The 23610-nt window shown below is 44.8% G+C and overlaps 1 protein-coding gene across 4 annotated transcripts in view; it reads right to left on the minus strand.

The window, feature by feature from the left end:
- Nucleotides 1–23610, minus strand: part of LOC144100283 (laminin-like protein epi-1) — a 55353-nt gene that overhangs the window by 5141 nt on the left and 26602 nt on the right. For 2 of the 4 annotated variants that reach the window (XM_077633276.1, XM_077633273.1), the window contains 5 exons: nt 22064–22222; nt 19306–19464; nt 16455–16613; nt 10830–10988; nt 8001–8159 (listed from right to left, as the gene is read on the minus strand). In XM_077633276.1, coding sequence (XP_077489402.1) covers nt 8001–8159; nt 10830–10988; nt 16455–16613; nt 19306–19464; nt 22064–22222 — 795 coding nt within the window. The remainder of the gene's footprint in view (nt 1–8000; nt 8160–10829; nt 10989–16454; nt 16614–19305; nt 19465–22063; nt 22223–23610) is intronic. The other 2 variants (XM_077633275.1, XM_077633274.1) reach the window with 2 other exon arrangements.

A 23610-nucleotide genomic window follows, 5' to 3' on the forward strand; every position in this document is an offset into this window, starting at 1 on the left:
GGGAGAACGCCTTCTTTGGATACGATGTGCCTCAAAATGGTCAGAGCGTCGAAGTGGCACTTCTCGAGATGCGCTTACCTGCCGTAAGTGTGCGAGGTGCGTGGTGAAATTGGCGGAAAAGACAAAAATGTCGCCCAAGCAGCAGAGGCAGGTCCGCCACTTGAGCTTCATCAATATGTTGTCAATCATCCTGTCGAATGTGGCGGACGCGTTGCACAGGCCGAATGGCACCACACTGAACTCGTAGAGGCCGTCGGATGTAACAAATGCTGATCTCTGTCAGGTGCAGCCGTCTGTACTTGCCAGTAGCCGGACCGTAGGTAAAGGGACAAAAAGTACTCAGCGCCTTGGAGGCATTTAAGAGCGTCGTCAATGCCGGGATAAAGGTAATTGTCGTCGTGGGTAATTTTGTAGAGGTGGCGGTAATCGACACAAAATCGGATTGAACCATGTTTCTACATTACAAGTACCGCCGGCGAAGACCAAAGGCTGTGAGACGGACGGATGACGCCACGGTGCAGCATGTTTGCTAATCTCGTGGCACTCTGCCGCCGACACACGACATGGCCGCTGTGTAAAAGGCGCGTGAGAACCGTTCTCAATGCGATGAGCGACGGTAGAACTTCAGCCTAGAGGAGTGCGGGGGACGTCGAAAGTGGAGCGAAACGTGTGCAGAATGGCTGACAGCTGCGTCCGGTGGGCGGAAGGAAGAGCGTCATTGATGGCGGCTTGGAAGAAGGCGTCGGGCAACGGAACAGGTGCCGAATCAGAACAAAGAGGGTTGATGGAGGAAATCCGGGAGGTCACGGCGGCATCCAGGTCAGCGAGAAGGAGGGCAGGTTGAATTGGTCCAGGAGACTCGCCACGCAGCAGGGTAAGCGGGCAGGGAGACGGATTGTAGATAGGCATCTTCGTCAGACTCCCGTGAGCATCGAGATCAGTAGACGGCAGCGGCAGGAATTTCCGGTGAACAAAAGAAGACGGCGTAAATAAAATTGTGACGTCTGGCATGCCAGGACACGAGAGGGATACAAGCGCTGAAGCCTGAAGCGCTGAATAGCTTCTCGGGACACTCTAAATGGAGGTCGTCGGCCAGTTCGTCACACAACGGTAGAAAATTCGACCTCAGCCAGGGCGCAATCTACGACGGCGTTATTTTTTGACAGGAAGCTCCACCCGAGAATCACGTCGTGGGAACAAGACAGCAGGACCAAGAATTCGACAGAGTACAAAATATGCGCAATGACGGCCCGCGCTGTGCTTGCGGCCAAAGGTGCGATCCTCTCTTCTGCTGCAGTGCGAAGCGACAAACCAGAAAATGACGTTGCCACTTTCCGTAAGCGACGGCACAGTCTTTCATCAATCACTGACACAGCAGCACCCGTGCCGACAAGCGCGGACACAGACAGACCGTCGATAGAAACCACTAGAATATTCGTGGGAGAACGATGAGGCCTTGAATTATTCGAAGAGCACGCAGTTCTTGCCTCTGGAACTACGGCACTTAGTTTCCCTCGTCAGAGGACGTAGGGCGACGGCGCATAGGTTACAGTGAACGGCGACGTGGGGATGAGCCGTATGCGGACGCTGGTCGGTGGCGTAGGCTTCCAGAGGTGGAGCAGGACGGATCAGCTGAGGTGAGCCGGCAGAAGGCGGAACCACTGGAGGAGCGACAATGTGGCGACGACAAAGGCAGGTGACATTTCCGGGGAAACCACATAAACAGCATATATGACGATTGTCCTGTGTGCGCCAAGGGTAGTAACGTGGGAAGAGGGAGGAGGAAGCGGAGCCGCTGCTGGAGCCGGTGCCGGGCGCAGCACAGGCCTACGTCAAGGGCGCCGCCACAGGAGTGGAGGGGCTATAATGTGCCGCGGCGCCGGCGTACGTCAAAGGAGGGACGGAAGGAACTTCAGGTAGCCTAGGAGAGAGCTTCGGCGACTTGTTCTCGGATGACAAGCTGTAGCGAAGACGCAAGAGGAGAGGCAGCGTCAGGACTGGGGTGGACGAGAGAGAGAGCTGACGAGCAACTTCGCGAACAAACTGCCGGATATGGGGGAGCAGTGGCGGCTGGTCGGAGTCAGATGTCAAGGACACCAGAAGCGCCGGGCGCGAGAGTGGAGAGCGAGTGAGAAGACGGTGCTTGCGGAGTTCGTCGTAGCTCTGCCATTGCGCATTGACATGGACGACGGTTGATAGATTTTTGGCCAGAAGCATCTGGAAAGCGTCGTCGCCGATATCCTTCAGGATGCGGTAGATCCTGCAGCGCTCGGGCATCGAAGCATCTACACGTTTGCACAGGTCCACCACATCCTCAATATAACTGGGCTCGGTGAGTGACGAGAAAAAAGAGCCCGCTGAACTAGAGATGAACATGAATAGGACAAATTGCCGGGCTAGTTGGTAATGATCCATTCTTGTTGACAGCGCGTTAAAGCACAGGGACAGAAGAAACACAGAGGACGACGTCACAGGCGCTGAACCAGCAGATCTGGGGGCAATATTTTGCGGCAAATGCAGAAACTGAACATTCTCGCTCTGCAAGTCGCTGCAGCAATAATGGGAACTAAATGGCAGGGCTCGGTGAGTGACGAGGAAAAAGAGCCTGCTGAACTAGAGATGAACTTGAATAGGACAAATTGCAGGGCTAGTTGGTAATGATCCATTCTTGTTGACAGCGCTTTAAAGCACAGGGACAGAAGAAACACAGAGGACGACGTCACAGGCGCTGAACCAGCAGATCTGGGGACAATATTTTGCGGCGAATGCAGAAACTGAACATTTTCGCTCTGCAAGTCGCTGCAGCAATAATGGGTACTAAATGGCAGGGCTCGGTGAGTGACGAGGAAAAAGAGCCCGCTGAACTAGAGATAAACTTGAATAGGACAAATTGCCGGGCTAGTTGGTAATGATCCATTCTTGTTTACAGCACGTTAAAGCACAGGGACAGAAGAAACACAGAGGACGACGTCACAGGCGCTGAACCAGCAGATCTGGGGGCAATATTTTGCGGCGAAAGCAGAAACTGAACATTCTCGCTCTGCATGTCGCTGCAGCAATAATGGGTACTAAATGGCAGGGCTCGGTGAGTGACGAGGAAAAAGAGCCCGCTGAACTAGAGATGAACTTGAATAGGACAAATTGCCGGGCTAGTTGGTAATGATCCATTCTTGTTGACAGCGCGTTAAAGCACAGGGACAGAAGAAACACAGAGGACGACGTCAAAGGCGCTGAACCAGCAGATCTGGGGGCAATATTTTGCGGCGAATGCAGAAACTGAACATTCTCACTCTGCATGTCGCTGCAGCAATTATGGGTACTAAATGGCAGGGCTTGGTGAGTGACGAGGAAAAAGAGCCCGCTGAACTAGAGATGAACTTAAAAAGGACAAATTGCCGGGCTAGTTGGTAATGATCCATTCTTGTTGACAGCGCGTTAAAGCACAGGGACAGAAGAAACACAGAGGACGACGTCACAGGCACTGAACCAGCAGATCTGGTTGCAATATTTTGCGGCGAATGCAGAAACTGAACATTCTCGTTCTGCAAGTCGCTGCAGCAATAATGGGTACTAAATGGCAGGGCTCGGTGAGTGACGAGGAAAAAGAGCCCGCTGAACTAGAGATGAACTTGAATAGGACCAATTGCCGGGCTAGTTGGTAATGATCCATTCTTGTTGACAGCGCGTTAAACCAGAGGGACAGAAGAAACACAGAGGACGACGTCACAGGCGCTGAACCAGCAGATCTGGGGGCAATATTTTGTGGCGAATGCAGAAGCTGAACATTCTCGCTCTGCAAGTCGCTGCAGCAATAATGGGTACTAAATGGCAGGGCTCGGTGAGTGACGAGGAAAAAGAGCCCGCTGAACTAGAGATGAACTTGAATAGGACAAATTGCCGGGCTAGTTGGTAATGATCCATTCTTGTTGACAGCGCGTTAAAGCACAGGGACAGAAGAAACACAGAGGACGACGTCACAGGCGCTGAACCAGCAGATCTGGGGGCAATATTTTGCGGCGAATGCAGAAACTGAACATTCTCGCTCTGCAAGTCGCTGCAGCAATAATGGGTACTAAATGGCAGGGCTCGGTGAGTGACGAGGAAAAAGAGGCCGCTGAACTAGAGATGAACTTGAATAGGACAAATTGCTGGGCTAGTTGGTAATGATCCATTCTTGTTGACAGCGCGTTAAAGCACAGGGACAGAAGAAACACAGAGGACGACGTCACAGGCGCTGAACCAGCAGATCTGGGGGCAATTTTTTGCGGCGAATGCAGAAACTGAACATTCTCGCTCTGCAAGTCGCTGCAGCAATAATGGGTACTAAAAGCAGGGCTCGGTGAGTGACGAGGAAAAGTGAGTGACGAGGTCCTATTCAAGTTCATCTCTAGTTCAGCGGGCTCTTTTTCCTCGTCACTCACCGAGCCCTGCCATTTAGTACCTATTATTGCTGCAGCGACTTGCAGAGCGAGAATGTTCAGTTTCTGCATTCGCCGCAAAATATTGCCCCCAGATCTGCTGGTTCAGCGCCTGTGACGTCGTCCTCTGTGTTTCTTCTGTCCCTGTGCTTTAACGCGCTGTCAACAAGAATGGATCATCACCAACTAGCCCGGCAATTTGTCCTATTCAAGTTCATCTCTAGTTCAGCGGGCTCTTTTTCCTCGTCACTCACCGAGCCCTGCCATTTCGTACCCATTATTGCTGCAGCGACTTGCAGAGCGAGAATGTGCAGTTTCTGCATTCGCCGCAAAATAGTGCCCCCCAGATCTGCTGGTTCAGCGACTGTGACGTCGTCCTCTGTGTTTCTTCTGTCCCTGTGCTTTAACGCGCTGTCAACAAGAATGGATCATTACCAACTAGCCCGGCAATTTGTCCTATTCAAGTTCATCTCTAGTTCAGCGGGCTCTTTTTCCTCGTTACTCACCGAGCCCTGCCATTTAGTACCCATTATTGCTGCAGCGATTTGCAGAGCGAGAATGTTCAGTTTCTGCATTCGCCGCTCAATATAACTGGTTGAGTGTTCGCCAGGCAGCTGCTCCCGAGCACGCAGACGTTGCTCAACGCTCAGCTTGCGTACCGTAGGCCGGCCGAATACGTCGTCAAAATTCGGCTTTTTTATATTCCGCTAAAATAGTTTGAGGTATTAACATATGAAGCAATTTTAGGTTGCGTTGGTCACAATGGTTTGCAAGAACACCATAACACACTGCACGCATTTCCGTAAATTTCCTCCTTCTGGGGTGCTCCAGGCGCCGTTACGATTTCACTCGATACGTACGGTTGCCTCCACTACTACACAGTGAACTCCTGTTGTGATGGCCTTTAGTTCCGCAATGTTTGCCAGCAGCTCTCTAATCATCATGTCTCATGACCAGAGGAGGCTCCTCGCTGAATTTCCAATGGCATGCTTACAAGCGTCCGTTGTGATTCTCTGCTGCAACCGTAAGTTGTCTTACACATACAGCGTTCATATTCAACCTGTTGATATCCTCAAACAATTACAAGCTGAAGAGAAAGAAAAGCATTGCGCGTGTCAATATGAGATCTTTGAAATTTTTTTATTATATCCAAGCATGAAAGTGCAGTGGTTACTCAAAATAATCTCGGAGAAAGCATTGGCAAATGAGTGAGGTAACTAATTTGCTAACAGAAAAAAACACGTTCCCGCGACAAACGTTTACAAAAACTAAAAAAACAATTGTAAAATGAGCAAAAAATAACACAGTGCAGTTTCTAAATGATGTTTAGCACAGCTCTTTTGAATATTTGGAGCATGATGCGAGATAATGATTTTCACATTGACAGTATAATCTGAAAATATTTCTTACTGCGAATTGCCTACTCGCTTCCTAACTATGTAACTACTCCGCCACTTTACCTAATAGATTTATTTTTATAAGCGCTTATTCTAATGAAAGCTACACTGCCCAAACATCTAGAGACCGCAGCGGTGGGCAAGTGGTTGAGCATCCGTCTCGCATGCGGGAGGTGCGGCGTTCGATCCTCAGTGCCGCCGGGTACCCACCGGTGATACAATGGGTACAAGCTTTCCCATGGTCTGGTGCTCGGCTTATTTAGGGTGAAATGCTTGGGAAATGGGTCTTTGACCCCACCTTGTGAATTTGAAAGATACCTTGTGTCATGGCGCTCTTTGGCCATATATGCCCATGCGTCATAAAAACCCATCATCATCATCATCATCATCATCAAACATCTAGAACTAGTGTTATATGTAATAATGCGCTTTCAGCAAAATGAAGCACAGGTTGAAAGCAAACTGCTGCGTAAAAGTGTTTGTGAGAACGAATATTTTGCATTCGGGTTTTAAGAAATCACTACGCAAAAATTCTTGAAACAAATGTTCTTAACTTGTGTCTAGACATGCCATTTTAAATGCGACATAAGCCTAGCCACGATAGCTGACGTAGTGGACGCGGTCGTTGTAATCGCTTTTCCCATTGGCCCAAACTCATCGCGCATACACATGGGAAAATTCGTAGCTGTGAGCTGTCATTTTGCCGGAAATTTTTACAACCCAACACACCGCGTGCACTTTAATCCGTTGCAAAGGAAAAGGTGCTATTGTTTCAGGGTGAATCACAAAAGAGGGCGCGCCTATCAGATCACAAAAAAATTGCGCAGCAATTCGGTTTTTCACATGTCTGAGCAGTTATTCCTATCGCCAGTGTACGTTTCTACACTCCCTTGATCCATATTTATACGAACGCTGCGCTAAGTTGTCCTAGAAACTTGTTTCATCTACCGCCGCCCTCTATGATGAACATGCTGAACGATAAAAAAATAGCCTTCTTTTGGTCTCGTTAATTTTTGCTTCGAAGCAAGCAATCGGTATTGTGTATTTGGGGGGAAAGCTTGTACTGTCATATTTAAATCTGTCACTAGGGGTTATCCACATATCTAGAAAGCATGATACAAAATCAGTTTTATCATCTCGCCATGTTTTCGCCGCACGTAAGAGTTGCCCTTCTTCCTGGTGGCCCGACCAACAAACGACGGTTTGACTAGAAAAGCTTTTTACACTTTTCTGCTCCTTTGTATGGTTACGTCTCGGCAACAGACTACCACTGGATCGTTTTTGTTGCTATCAGGATTAGAAATGGTGCGGGGATGGCGATTGGACATCAAGTAAAGCATAAAACAGCGAAGCGGTTGTAAATGGTTGACTGTACCGGCAGCCAGAAGCGGAAGTTCGAAACAGGCAAGCATAAAACCGGGTCTTCGCTGTGCTCTGCTGCAAAAGATTTTTATTTCCAGTGCGTCATGGATGCGCACCCGCGTTCTCCAGGTTCCATTGACGGCGCGTGCATGGGAACGTCGCTTGGATGGTGGAAGTATTGATTTACAGCGATGTTTTATGTGGGTTATTTCAAGCGTGCAACTGCTGATTACACCCAGCTGAATTAGACGACAAAGGAATAGCTAGGCACGAGGAGCGAAACTCATTGCTTGATCTGTCGTTACCTTGCTTCGCTACCCGTCGTCCTACATGAGAATGGCGCAAGCTCTATACTCATTGACATGAATAAATCCACCCGTTCATGGTTATACTATCGTAGCGATTCATGCCGACTGAATTACCTGAAATGTTTTTTTTTTGCCGAGGGCGATTAGCTTTGATTTGCTCGAGATGGCTCTTGAAAGAGATTTGCCGGCTCCTAATTGATCGCGCATAATAATGTCGGGGATTCTCCAGTTTGGCGAAAGACTAGTACGCGTGTTGCTATTGCCACCGACTTCAGTTGCTTTCTTCGCGGGCACGTGACACCAATAATGCGCTTATTTGTGAAACCTTCTGCTATATTTCATACTGCTGCATTCACCCCACTCGAAGGAAAAAAAGATTTCTATACCAAAAAAGACTAACAATATGCAAAACAAAAAAGTCAAGAATATGATATGCTCGTTTTGTCACTCAGAGCTTATGTCGACGGTGACGTGGCCCGGCGAATAAATATAGCGCATTATTTTGGCGATCTTACCTATCATTTGCCGACGCTGCACATTCTGATTTTGAGCGTGCACATCGTCTCATGTCAACATCCCAGATCATTAAATTCCCATCTTCACATTCGCACTTTCCATTTTTGCAACTGCGTCCGTTGCACTCGCAAGGTATGCAGTTTTCATTGTTGCCAAACCTGTAAGCAAAAAAGTAATTTGATTTATTATTGCGCGAAGGAAAATAAGGTCCGGTTACTCACAGTGGTTTTTAAGAACCTCAAATAACAATGCACGCATATCGGCTAATTAGCTTCTTCTGGCGTACTCCAGGCGCTGTTACGATTTCGCTGGGTCCACATGATTGCTTCGACTACTACACTGAAACTCCCGTTGTAACGGCCTTTAGTTCCGCAATGTTTGTCAGCAGCTCTCTAATCATCATGTCCCATGATCACGAGAGGCGCCTCGCTGAGTTTCCAGTTGCATTATCACAAGCGTCAGTAGTCATTTTCTGCTGGAATCGGAAGTTGTCTTTGACATACAACGTTCATATTCAACTCGATGATATTCTTAAAGCATTACAAGTTCAAGATAACTAAAAGCGCTCCGCATGTCAACATGTCATAGTTGAAAAATTTGTATTCCATGTAACCTCATCTGTTTGGTAAATGAAAGTGCAGTGGTTACTCAAAATAACCTTATGAAATCTTGGAGAGTATAGGCAAATGAGTGAGGTAAGAAATTTGCTTCGAGAAAAAACACGTTTCCGTGAGAAATGTTTAAAAGAAGAGAAGAAAAACAGAAAAACAAGAAAAAAATAACAAAACACGGATTTTTAAACAAGGTTTGACTCTCCTTCTATAATTATTTGCAGCATGATGCGAGATAATGATTTCTGCAGTGGCATTATATTCTGAAAACATTTCTTAGAACGAATTTTCAAGTCCTTTCCTAACCTTTGTGACTCCTCTGGCACTATCGTTAATATATTTAATTTATAAGCCTTTATTCTCATCAAAAGCAACAAGGCCGAAGCATAATGAACTTGTGTCATCTGTAATAATGTGATTTCAGCAAGATGAAACACACGTTCAGGGCAAACTGCTGCGTAAAAGTGTATGTGAGAACGAATATTTTGCATTCGGTTTTGGGAAAACACTACGGAAAAACTATAAATTTAAAGTGCGACCAAAATTAATGTAAATATTCCAAACATGTGTCTAGACGGGACATTTTACATGCGACATAAGCATAGCCTCACTAGCGGACGTAGTGGACGCTGTCGTTGTAATAGCCTTTCCCATTGGTCCACATTCAGCGCGCATACGCAAAGGAATGTTGGCACCTGTCATGCTGTAGCAAAATTTGACAAGCCAGCACACCGCGTTCACTTCTCGTTTGAATATGGAAAGATGCTATCGTGGCACGTACGAGTTACAAAAAGGGACGCTCTATCAAATCACTAAGTTGTGCTGAAAATCGGTTTTTCGCACGTCTAAGTTGTTCCTAGTGCTAGGCTAGGTGTCTATACTCCCTTGATCCGTTGTTTGGCAAACGCTACGCGATGTCGTCCTAGCAATTTTTTCATCGCCCGCCGCCCTGTACGCTGAACATGCTGAACTATAAAAAGTAGGATTTATTTGTTGCGTCGTATTTTTTCTTCGAAGCAAGCCATCGGTAGTGTGTATTTCGGTGGAAAGCTTGTTTTCTCAGATTTAAATCTGCCACTTGGGGTTATCTGCATCTCCAGAAAGCATTATAAAATATCAGTTTTATTATCGTGCCAAGTTACTGCCGCTCGTCAGAGTAAATTGCCCTCCTTTGGCATGTTTGCCCATCAACTGACGGTTTGTGCAAGGATGCCCATTGAGCGTTGTGTGCTCTTTTATAGGTCTGATTATGCTTCCGCAAGACACTCTCACTAGATTGTTTTTGTTGCTACGGAAAACAAAAATAATGCGTAAATTCCGACAGAACATCTTTAGCAACATATACAGGCGCCCTTATGAAGAAGCAGCTGAAAACGGTTGACAGTACCGGCATCCAGAAGGGGAGCTAACAGCACAAACGCATGAAATAGGGGACTTCACTGTTTTCTGCTGCAAGAGATCTTGATGTGAATCCGAGTTCTTTAGGTTCCACTGGCAGCCCGTTTGCGGGAACGGAGCTCCTCTGGCTGAAGCATAGATTTACAGGGAAGCTTTTTATGGCTTGTTGCAAGGGCGCGACTACCGATTGCAACCAAGTGAAATAGATGACAAAGGCAGAGCTAGGCAGGCACGAAATTCTTTCCTCGATCGGTGGTCATCCTGCTGCCTTAGGGCAACTTCGGTATCAGTTGTCCTACAAGAGAGTGCCGTGAGCTTTATAGTGATTGTACCTTTATAAATGCACCAGATGAAGGTTATGCTATCGTAAATATTCATACCGTCTGAGTTATCTGAAATCTTTTTCGCCGAGGGCAATTTGCTTTTGTTTTGCTCAGGATGGCAGTAGGCGATTGTCCACGACTATCATGAAAAATATTTCTGGGCTCCAAATTGAGCGCGCTCTAAAATGGCGGTGATTGTCAACTTCGGCCAATGACGAGCACGTTTGTTGCTATCGCCGCCCAGTTCAGTTGTTTTTTTTTTGCTTGCACGTGACACCAATAATACGATTGATTGTGAAAGCTTCTACTATCTTCCTTGCTGCTGCACTAGCACCACTCCGAGAACAACATATATCTATCGAAAACAAGACAAGCAATATTCAAACAAAAAAAAGATAGAATCAAAGGGTCTCATTTTTGTTAGGTCATTTGGAGCTTATGTCAACGGTGACTTGATCTGGTCAATACATCCAGCGCATTATTTTGAATATGTTACCTTTTATGTGTCGACGCCGCACATTCTGATTTTGAGCGTGCACATCGTCTCATGTCAACATCCCAGATCAGTAAATTTCCATCTTCACATTCGCACTTTCCCTTTTTGCAATTGCGTCCACTGCACTCGCAAGGTATGCAGTTTTCATTGTAGCCAAATCTAAAAAGATTAAAATAGCTTTATTTATTTATATGTGAAGCAATTTTAGGTCTGGTTACTCACAATGGTTTTCAAGAACCTCACAACAGACTGCACGCATTTCGGTTAGTTTCCTTCTTCTGGGGTGCTCCAGGCGCCGTTACGATTTCACTCAATCCGTACGATGGCTTTCACTTTTACGCAGTAAACTCCTGTTGTTATAGATTTTATTTCCGCAATATTTGTCAGCACCTCTCTTATCATCATGTCCCATGAGTATGGGAGGCTCGTCGCTGAATTTCCAGTGTCATACTTACAAGCGTCCGTAGTGATTGTCTGCTGAAACCGGAAGTGGTCTTTTACATACAACGTTCATCTTCATCGCAATTATTTCTTAAAGCATTACAAGTTCAACAGAAATAAAAGCGCTGAGCGTGTCAACGTGACACCTTTGAAAAATTTGTATTCCATTTAGGTAAATGAAATTGCAGTGGTTTTTCAAAATAATCTTGGAAATCTTGGAAAGCATAGGCACATGAGTGAGGTAACAAAGTTGCTGAGAAAAAAAAAACACGTTCTCTTGGTAAACATTTACAAAGAGTAAAAAAACCTGCAAAATGAGAAAACGATAAAAACAACGCTGTTTTTGAACAATGTTTAACACTTCTATAAATATTTTGCAGCATGATGCGAGATAATAATAATAATTGGTTTTTTTGGGGGAAAGGAAATGGCGCAGTATCTGTCTCATATATCATTGGACACCTGAACCACGCCATAAGGGAAGGGGAAATGAGGGAGTGAAAGAAGAAAGGAAGAAAGAGGTGCCGTAGTGGAGGGCTCCGGAGATAATTTCGACCACCTGGGGATCTTTAACGTGCACTGACATCGCACAGCACACGGGCGCCTTAGCGTTTTTCCTCCATAAAAACGCAGCCGCTGCGGTCGAGATAAGGATTTCGTTTGTGGATATGCTGATAACAATTGATGCATTTGCATTATATTGTGCAAATATTTCTTACAGTAAATTTTCAACTCCCTTTCTAACCTTTGTGACCCTTCTTGCATTTTCCTTAATACATTAATTTTCAAAGCGTTTATCCTTGAAAGCAAAACTGCCGAAGCATTCAGAACTAGTATTATCTGTAATAATGTGCTTTCAACGCGATAAAGCACACGTTTAAGTCGAACTGCTGCGTAAAAGTGTTTTTGAGAACGAATATTTTGCATTCGGCTTTAAGAAATCACTACGGAAAAGTTCTAAATTTAATGTGTGACCAAGATTGATGCAGATATTTCAGACATGTGTCTAGACTTAAAAGAACGTCTTGCTGGGCAAGCTGGAACTGTTCATCTTTGGCTACAGGTGCAAAACAAGTCACAACACAAATCAGAAAGACGGGAGGAACCGCCACTCACAACTGATGTATTCGAACGCAACACGCACAAATACATACCGCCTTACACGCAAGGAATACTATCATCTTCAAAGTTGATATGATAGCGAACGGGTGAAAAAATTGTTCTCAGCGTTATACAAGGATATGGACGTGTCGCTGACGCACTTGCTTTCTTTCTTTGAAATAAAAAAAACTTCTAGTAATTCCCTGGCTGTTGTATCTTGGCTTTTTGAGAGAATTCGCGCAGCGGAAAAACATGGCTCACAAGAGCGTGACGGTCAGGATCTTATATACTTAGGCATATTTGGGCCATCTTTATCTTGCTCAACGTTTCTTTTGTGTTCCTTGCTTCGCTGGTTAACGCAGCGCCCAGTTCTCCTTATATAGGAGCGGCCGCAGGAGAGGGGAATTTCGCAGACACCTTCGGCGCACTTCATGAACGATCGCACATGTTTGGCGCCACACCCTGTCTCTTCTTTGTGTCCTCTTTCAATACGAGATTGTAGGCTTCCGATCTTTTCTGGGGCTGAAATAGTCAAGCGGCACACCATGCCAAAAAAGTTGTGGGCTAATTGGTGCACGTAGGGCGCCACCACAGGTCGCGAGACCTCTTCTCGAGGTTCATCTTCCCCAGCTCTCACAGCCTTTCTCTTCATCTTTTGTAGCAGGCTTTTAGCGACCGCCGTTACGAGCGAACCATGGAACCCAGCTGAGGACAATTGCTTTTGAAAACTTAGGTGTATCTTGTGAGAGCATGACTTTCTGAGAGAAAATTCGAGGCAAAGCGAAGCAGTCACCCTTTGAAATAGCTTGGAATGAGCAGAGTCATAAGCCAGAAGCCACTTTTTTTTCGCGCAGAGCATACGCCCAACAAACATGTTCCTCGCAAAACTCAATACTATGATCTAAAAACTGTAAAACATTACTCCAGGTTCTTCAAAGTAAACCTTAAGCCGTTTCCATGCTGTCTAAATAAGGATAAAACATGGCACACACTTTCCTCGGAGTTCAAACTTCCGTCCTTAGTAAAAACGATTAAAAATCCGCCCACATATCTGAACACTTTAAAGACGTTGCTAGCTGGTAAAACCTAGTGCAAAACTTTATATATTTGAGAAAGAAAAATAATACACAAAACAGGTGCAACACAGGAGGAGCCTATACATATGCCAGCTTTCTGCAGGAAACACTGCTCGTGAAATGTTACGAAGGTGGATTGTAAGTTAAACTGTAGAAGGGTTAAAAAAATGCTCGATGGACACACCCGCAGAAGTTTGAAAAGAAATACCGTCTTTACTTTAAATGGACTCTCTGACAGCAGTGAACTAGGCTTCGTGGGGAACAAAATAAAATAAACCCACAACATCTACCGAAAATGCGCGTCCAACAACACGATGCGATTATAAGAATTAAAAAACTTCATCGGGTTTTTTTTTGTAAAAGGTGGTCTTCTACATACAGCTTACCCAAATTTTCCAGCAAGAACTGGCTAAGCGGCCTCTGCCATGACCACTTTTCGGTAACAATAGTTCTAAAGGCCATTCCTTGCTTGTGTGTTTTCACCGAAAAGAACACTTTCAATGCACTACTCTGGCAATGGGCACTGTTTACCAAGACAGCCTAACCCGAAATGCTCGCAGATTGCAACAGCTCTGTTCTTAAATTTCATAGCTTTCACTTTGACAGGCGAAAACTCATTTTCATTTTCCCGGGCTGCTCTTTCTGAGAAACTATTTTAAGATGAAACTAAAGGGCAAACTGGGCGCTGCGTTAACGAACGAATCAAGGAACACAGAAGAAACGTTGAGCAAGATAAAGAAGGCCCAAATATGCCTAAGAATATAAGATTCTGACCGTCACGCAATTGTCAGCCATGTTTTTGCGGTGTGCGAATTCTCTCAAAAAGCAAGAATACAGAAGCTAGGGAAGTAATCGAAGCTTTTTTATTTCAATGAAAAGAAGCATGTGCTTCAGCGACACGTCCATATTTTTGTACAAGGCTGAGAACAATTTTTTAACCCGTTCGCTATCATATCAACTTTGAAGGAAATATTATTCCTTGCGTGTAAGACGGTATATATTTGTGCGTGTTGCCTTCGAATAAATGACTTTTGAGTAGCGCTCCAGCCCGTCTTTCTGCCTTGTACGGTGTCTTCTTTCGCGTCTCTAACCAAAGATGTGTGTAAACATGACATTTTACATGCTACATAAGCCTAGACTCCCTAGCTGAAGTAGTGGACGCTGTAGGTGTACTAGCTTTTCCCATTGGCTCCCATTCAGCGCGGATACACAAAGTAAAAATCGCAGCATTCATGTTTCCGCAAATTTTCACAACCCAATGCACCAGGTTCACTTTTTCTCCTTTGAATAAAGAAAGATTCTATTGTGGCAGGGATGAATTACAAAAGAGGACGCGCCTATCATATCACAAAACATTGTGCAGCAATTCGGTTTTTCACATGTCTGGATTGTTATGCCTACCGCAAGTCTAGGTTTTTATACTCCCTTGATCCGTTTCTAGGCAAACACTGCGCGAAGTCGTCCTAGCAACTTGTTTCATCTACCGCCGCCCTGCATGCTCAACATGCTGAAAGATAAAAAAAATAGCGTTCTGTTGGTCACGTTTATTTTTGCTTCGAAACAAGCAATCAGTAGTGTGTATTTGGGGGAAAGCTTGCTTACTCATATTTAAATCTGTCACTAGGGGTTATCCATATCTCTAGAAAGCATTATACAAAATGAGTTTTATCGTCTGGCCACGTTTTTGCCGCGCGCAAGAGTTGCCCTTCTTCCTGGTGGTCCATCATCAACCGACGGTTTGACCAGGAAAGCTTCTTACATTTTCTGCTCCTTTGTCTGGTTACGTCTCGGCAACAGACTACCACTGGATCGTTTTTGTTGCTAACAGGAATCGAAATCGTGCGGGGATGGTGATTGGACATCAAGTAAAGCATAAAGTCGCATTACAGCGGAGCAGTTGTAAATGGTTGACTGTGCCGGCAGCCAGAAGCGGTAGTTAAAAACAGGCAAGCATGAAACCGAGTCCTCGCTGCTCTGCTCTGCTGCATTAGATTTTGATTTTCAGGGCGACAAGGATGAGCATCCGAGTTCTCCAGGTTCCATTGACGGCGCGTGCATGGGAACGTCGCTTGGATGGTAGAAGTATTGATTTACAGCGATGTTTTTTTGTGCGTTATTTCAAGCGCGCAACTGCCGATATCAACCAGCAGAATTAGACGACAAAAGGAATAGCTAGGCAGGCAGGAATCAAGTTCCTCGATCTGTCGTCACCTTGCTGCCTTATGGAAACTTCGCTGCCAGTCGTCGTACATGAAAATGGCGCAAGCTTTATACTCATTGTACATGAATAAATCCACCGGATCAAGATAATGATATCGTAACAATTCATACCGAGCCACTTATCTGAAATGTTTTTTGCCGAGGGCGATTAGCTTCGATTTGCTCGAGATGTTTTTAGGCAGTTGTCCACGATAAATTTGGAAGAGATTTGTGGGTTCCTAGTTGAGCGCGCCCGACAATGCCGGTGATTCTCTACTTCAGCGAATGACAGGCTCGTTTGTTGCTATCGTCACAGAGTTCAGTTGCTTTCTTTGCGGGCACGTGACACCAATAATGCGCTTATTTGTGAAACCTTCTGTTCTCTTCCATACTGATGCATGAGCACCACTCGAAGGAAAATATATTTTGGTTGTTTTATAGGGGTTTAACGTCCCAAAGCAACTCAGGCTATGAGAGACGCCGTAGTGACGGACTCCGGAAATTTCGACCACCTGGGGTTCTTTAACGTGAACTGACATCGCACAGTACACGGGCCTCTAGAATTTCGCCTCTATCGAAATTCGACCGCTGCGGCCGGGATCGAACCCGCGTCTTTCGGGCCAGCAGCCGAGCGCCATAACCACTCAGCCACCGCGGCGACTGACAATATATTGTTATAGCAAACAAGACTAACATTATTCAAAAAAAAAAGTCAAGCATATGATATGTTTGTTTAGTCACTCCGAGCTTATGTCGACGGTGTCTTGATCCGGTGAATAACTCTATATTATTATTTTGGCAATGTTACCCATTATTTGTCGACGCAGCACATTCTGATTTTGAGCGTGCACATCGTCTCATGTCATCATCCCAGATCAGTAAATTCCCATCTTCACAATCGCACTTTCCATTTTTGCAATTGCGTCCCTTGCACTCGCAAGGTATGCAGTTTTCATTGTAGCCAAACCTGCAAGCATTAAAATAGTTTGATTTATTATTTTTGTGAAGGAATTTTAAGATCCGGTTACTCACAATGGTTTTCAAGAACCTCTAGACACACTGCACACATTTCGGTTAATTTGCTCCTTCTGTCGTACTCCAGGCGCTGTTATAATTTCACTCGGTCCGCATGATTACTTCGACTACTACACTGAAAACTTGTGTTGTGATGGTTCTTAGTTCCGCAATGTTTGTCATCAGCTCTCAAATCATCATGTCCCATGACCAGAGGAGGCTCGTCGCTGTATTTCCAATGTCATTCTTACAAGCGTCCGCAGTGATTTTCTGCTGAAACCGGAAGTTATCTTTGACATACAACGTTCGTATTCAGCGCGATGATATTCTTAATGCATTACAAATTCAATAGAAACAAAAGCGCTGCGCGTGTTAATGTGAATCTTTGAAAAATTTGTGTTCCATCCAACCACATCTGCTTGGTAAATGATAGTGTAGTGGTTACTCAAAATAACGTAGGGAAATCTTGGAGAGCATAGGCAAATGAGTGAGTTAAGAAATTTGCTGCGAGAAAAAACACGCTCTCGTGAGAAATGTTTACAGAAAGTGAAAAAAGCAGTAAAATGTGAAAAAGGTATAAAGCACTCATATCTAAACAGTGTTTAACACTCCTCCAAAAAATATTTGCTGCATGATGCGAGCTAATGACTTCTGCATTGGCATTATATTCTGTAAATATTTGTTAGAATGTATTTTCAAGTCCTTTCCTAACCCTTGTGTCTCCTCCGGCACTATCCTAAATACATTTATTTTATAAGCCTTTATTCTCATAAAAGCAACACGGCCGAAACATACTGAACTAGTGTTAACTGTAATAATGTGATTTCAACAAGATTAAAAACACGTTCAGGGCTATCTGCTGCGTAGAAATCTGTGAGAACGAATATTTTGCATTCGGTTTTGGGAAATCACTATGGAAAAACTCTAAATTTAATGTGTGACCAGTATAAAAGTAAATATTCCAAACATGTGTCTAGACGTGACATTTTACATGCGACATAAGCATAGCCTCACTAGCTGACGTTGTGGACGCTGTCGTTGTAATAGCCTTTCCCATTGGCCCACATTCAGCGCGCATACGCAAAGGAATGTCGGCAGCTGTCATGCTGTAGCAAAATTTGACACGCCAGCACACCGCGTGCACTTCTCGTTTGAATATGGAAAGGTGGTATCGTGGCACGGATGAGTGACAAAAGCGGACGCGTTTATCAAATCACTAAGTTGTGCTGCAAATCGGTTTTTCGCACGTCTAAGCTGTTGGTCCTAACGCTAGGCAAAGTTTCTATACTCCCTTTATCCGTTGTGAAAGAAATGCTGCAAGAAGTCGTCCTAGCAACTTGTTTCATCTACCGCCGCCCTGTATGCTGAACATGCTGAACGATAAAAAGTGGGCTTTTTTATGGTTGCGTCGTATTTTTTCTTCGAAGCAAGCCATCGGTAGTGTGTATTTCTGGGGAAAGCTTGTTTTCTCAGATTGAAATCTGCCACTTGGGGTTATCTGCATCTCCAGAAAGCATTATAAAATATCAGTATTATTATCGTGCCAAGTTACTGCCGCTCGTCAGAGTTAATTGCCCTCCTTCGGGGTGTTTGCCCATCAACTGACGGCTTGTGCAAGGATGCCCATTGAGCGTTGTGTGCTCTTTTATAGGTCTGATTATGCTTCCGCAAGACACTCTCACTAGATTGTTTTTGTTGCTACGGAAAACAAAAATAATGCGTAAATTCCGACAGGACATCTTTAGCAACATATGCAGGCGCCCTTATGAAGAAGCAGCTGAAAACAATTGACTGTACCGGCAGCCAGAAGGGGAGCTAACAGCACACACGCATTAAATGGGGGACTTCACTGTTTTCTGCTGCAAGAGATCTTGATTTTCGGTGCGTCATGGATGCGAATCCAAGTTCTTTAGGTTCCACTGGCAGCCCGTTTGCGGGAACGTAGCTCCTCTGGCTGAAGCATAGATTTACAGGGAAGCTTTTTATGGCTTGTTGCAAGGGCGCGACTACCGATTACAAGCAAGTGAAATAGATGACAAGGGCAGAGTTAGGCAGGCACGAAATTCTTTCCTCGATCTGTGGTCACCCTGCTGCCTTAGGGCAACTTCGGTACCAGTTGTCCTACAAGAGAGTGCCGTGAGCTTTATAGTGATTGTACCTTTATAAATGCACCAGATGAAGGTTATGCTATCGTAACTATTCATACCGTCTGAGTTATCTGAAATCTTTTTCGCCGAGGGCAGTTAGCTTTTGTTTTGCTCGGGATGGCAGTAGACGATTGTCCACGACTATCATGAAAAATATTTCTGGGCTCCAAATTGAGCGCGCCCTAAAATGGCGGTGATTGTCAACTTCGGCCAATGACGAGCACGTTTGTTGCTATCGCCGCCCAGTTCAGTTGGTTTTTTTTTTTGCTTGCACGTGGCACCAATAATACGATTGATTGTAAAAGCTTCTACTATCTTCCTTGTTGCTGCATTAGCACCACTCCGAGAACCACATATATCTATCTAATACTAGACAAACAATATTCAAACTAAAAAAAAAGAAGCATATGATATCTTTTTTGTTTAGTCATTCGGAGCTTATGTGAACGGTGACTTGATACAGTCTATACCTCCGGCGCATTATTTTGCAAATGTTACCTATTATGTGTCGACGCAGCACATTCTGATTTTGAGCGTGCACATCGTCTCATGTCATCATCCCAGATCAATAAATTCCCATCTTCACATTCGCACTTTCCATTTTTGCAATTGCGTCCGTTGCACTCGCAAGGTATGCAGTTTTCATTGTAGCCAAACCTGCAAGCATTATAATAGTTTGATTTGTTATTTTTATGAAGGAATTTTAAGGTCCGGTCACTCACAATGTTTTTTTAAGAACCTCTAAACACATTGCACGCATTTCGGTTAATTTGCTCCTTCTGGCGTACTCAAGGCGCTGTTACGATTTCATTCGGTCCGTATGATTACTTCGACTACTACACTGCAAACTGGTTTTGTGACAGCCTTTAGTTCCGCAATGTTTGCCAGCAGCTCTCTAATCATCATGTCCCAAGACCAGAGGAGGCTCCTCGCTGAATTTCCAGTGGCAGTCTTACTATCGTCCGTAGTGATTTTCTGCTGAAACCGGATACAACGTTCATATTTAACGTGATTATATTCTTAAAGCAGTACAAGTTCAGGAGAAACAAAAGCGCTCCGCGTGCCAACGTGACATGTGTGAAAAATTTGTATTCCATCCAAGCACGTCTGGCTGGTAAAGAAAAGTGCAGTGTTTAGTCAAAATAGCCTTGATATATCTTTGAAAGCATAGGCAAATGAGTGAGGTAACTGATTTTCTGAGAGGAATAATACGTTTCCGTGAAAAACGTTTACACAAAGTAAAAAAAAAACTTTAAAATGAGAAAAAGATAGAAGGAACGCAGTTTCTAAACAATGTTTAGCATATCTTTTATAAATGTTTGAAGCATAATGCGAGGTGGAAATTTCTGCATTGGCATTAGAGTCTGCAAATACTTCATGGAGGGAATTTTGTCTTTCCTTCTTTAGCAACTCTCCTGATATTTTTCTCAATTGATTTAGTTTTTAAGCATTTATTCTAATAAAAACAAGGCTACCGAAGAATTCAGAACTAGAGTTATCTGTAATGTTGTGCTTTCTGCAAGATAAGCATGCGTTCAGCGCCAACTGTTGAGCAAAAAGGGTGCGAGAATGAAGGCCTTGTATTCTGCTTCGAGAAATTACTACGGGAAAATAAAAATATACAGACTGACAAATATAGAATCAAATAATCCAAACGATTGTCGAGACAGCTTTTGCATGCGATATAATCCTAGCTCCGCTAGCAGATGTAGTGGACGCTGTTGTCGTAATAGATTTCCTTATTGCACCACTTCCAGCGCGAATACGCAAGGCGAAATTTCGCAGCGGTCATGTTGCCGGAAATTTTCACAAGCCAACACATCGCATGCAATTTTCGCCTTTGGGTAGCAAAAGATGCTATCTTGGCACGGGTGAATTACAAAACGGAACGCGCCTCTCAGATAGCCAAAATTTTGCACCAATTTGGTTTTTCCAATGTCTGATTAGTTATACCTATTGCTAGAGTAGGTTTATAGGCTCCATTGATGTGTTTCTCTTCAAACACGGCGCCAAGTCACCCTGAAAGCTTGTTTTGGCGACGGCGAGCTTGTATGGTGAATATGCTGAACGACGCATTGTATTTTCGACGCATTGTATTTTTGCTTCCAAGGAAGCCATCGGTGGTGTGTATTTCAGGGGAAAGCTTGTTTCCTCACATTGAAATATGTCACTAGGAGTTGACAGCACCTCTAGAAAACATGGTAGAAAATCAAGCTTTTATGATCTTGAAACGTGTTTGCGGCGCGCGAGAGTTGCACGTCTTCTTGATACCACCCCATCAACCGACGATTTGTGCATCAGAGCCTTATACCTTGTCTTCTCCTTCTGTAGTCTGGCTATGCTTCCCCATCAGACTCTCACTGCATTGTTTTGTGCTACCAAGAAAAGAAACGATGCTTGGATTTTGATTTGACTGCTACGAACATAGATCGGCGCCCTTATTACGATGCAGTTCAGAACTGACCACTGTTCCGGCCGCCAGCAGCTGAAGTTGACACCAATCAAGTTTGATACGAGTTCACTGTGCAATGCTGCAAGTCATTTTGCTTTTCAGGTTATAATGGATGCGCATTAGGGTTCTACTAGTGCCACTGACAGGCCGTGTGCGGGAGCGTGTCTTAGCTGGTTGAAGCATGGGTTTGCGGGGGAGTTTTTTGTGGGTTGTTGCAAGCGCGCAACTGCGGATTACGGGTAGCTTTAAAAGACGACTAGGCAGATCGAGGCAGACACAAAACTCTTTCCTCGCTCTGTCGTCACCCTGCTACCCTAAGAGATATTCGCCAACAGTTCACACACTTCTTTAATGACGCTAGTCTGTTTTTGTTCAATACTCAATGCACCGGTTCAAGGCTGTGCCATTGTAAAGAGAGGTACCGACTCATATATCTCAAATGTTTCTAGTGGAGCGCAAATTACCTTTGATTTTCTCGAGATGGCTGTAGGCTATTGTGGATGAATATCTTGAAAGAGATTTGTCGGCTCTAAATGGAGCGTGGCCTAGAGTGGCGGTGATTCTCTATATCGCCCAGCGACGAGCACATTTGTTGTTATCGCCGCCAAGTTCAGTTGCTTTTTTTTTGCGCGCACGTAAAAATCAATAATACATTTCTTTTCGAAGCCTTTCATTTTCTTCGTTATGTTGCATTACCATCACTCAAGAATAATATTTTATATCTTTTGTTTAGGCACTCGCAGCCTACGTCAACGGTGCCTTTATCCTGTCAATACTTCCATCGCATCAATTTGCAAATGTTACCTATTATGTGTCGACGCAGCACATTCTGATTTCGAGTGAGCACATCGTTTCATGTCAATATCCCAAATGAGTAAATTCCCATCTTCACATTCGCACTTTCCCTTTTTGCAGTTGCGTCCGCTGCACTCGCAAGGTATGCAGTTTTCATTGTTGCCAAACCTGTAAATATAAAAATAGTTTGAATATTTATTATGTGAAAAATTTTATGGTTTATGGGGTCTAATATCCCAAAGCGACTCATGCTATGAGAGGCGCCATAGTGAAGGGCTCCGGAAGTATAGACCACCTGTGTTTCTTTAGCGTGCACTGACATCGCACAATGCACGGGCCTCTAGAATTTCGCCTCCATCAAAATTCAACCGTCGCGGCTGGGATCGAACCAGCGTCTTTCGGGTCAGCAGCCGAGAGCCATAACCAGTGAGCCACAGCGGGAATATGAAAGAATTTTAAGGTCGGTATTATGCGCAGTGGTTCTCAAGAGGCGCAATAACACTGCAGATATTTCCCATTGTTTGCTTTTTAATGGCGTCCTCTGGCTTTGTGACGATATGTCACGAATTGTGTGACTTAATCGACTAGTGCGGTACAATATCCTTCTGTGACGGTCGTTAGTTCTACAATCGGTGTCTCTAGCTCTGTCAAGATCAGAGTGCCGAGAACACGGGAGGCTTCTCACTGATTTTTCTAAGTCATATTCGTATTAGCGTCAGTAATTATCACGTATTAAAACTGGCAGTTATATTTTTCATAGTATGTGGTTTATCTTCAAAGTTTGATCTTGTTAAATAATTAGAAACTCAACAGGATTAAAAGCACTGCACGTGCAAACCGCACATCTTTCCTGAACTACTTTATTTGCACCAACCACTTCTGCAATTAGAACAAAAATTCAGTGCTTTTGCGAATGAACCCAGCAGTTTTCCCTTGTCAAACGGGCCCAAGCTGCCGCGGCAGCCTTTCGTGACCTTGATTAGGGACTCCTCCTATGAAGACTTCCAAGACCCTACGAGCAGTGTATAAAAGTTCTGTCTCTCTCCTGCAGATAATAGCCCCAGTAGCGCAAGGTGGCGCGCCCATGCAGGTCCGACTTGGGCAATGAGGGCTGATGGCTGCGTGCAGTGAACATACGTGGGCCCCCCATGGGCGCAGTGCTTGCACAAAACACTTGGGCTGCCCATTTCATACCTGAGTGGGACCCTCGTCGGCAATGCACGGTCTTAAGCAGACTGAACAGCCCAACTAGGTCCCACCGCGGTTACATGCGGGCAATGATACGGGCTCTATAATGGTACGGACAACTCCTGTTGAGGCTGCCCGTACGTAACGTCAGAGAGCTGCAGTGGTCTTGTGTGGGCAAATAGCTAGTACTCCGCCATCAGCCTACATGGGTCCAATTGTAGAGAATGCGAGGGCTAAACTTTGGGCTTTACAGTTGCGAAGCGTTATAGGAATGCAGTTTGGGCTGTCCCAGCAACAGCTGCGACGGTCCCGCAAGGGCAGGGCAAGGGAACATTTGCCATTCCCAAGTTTTCTCCGCCTGTATCCTA

Source organism: Amblyomma americanum, chromosome 8, assembly GCF_052857255.1.
Source record: "Amblyomma americanum isolate KBUSLIRL-KWMA chromosome 8, ASM5285725v1, whole genome shotgun sequence".
Taxonomy (NCBI): Eukaryota; Metazoa; Arthropoda; class Arachnida; order Ixodida; family Ixodidae; genus Amblyomma; species Amblyomma americanum.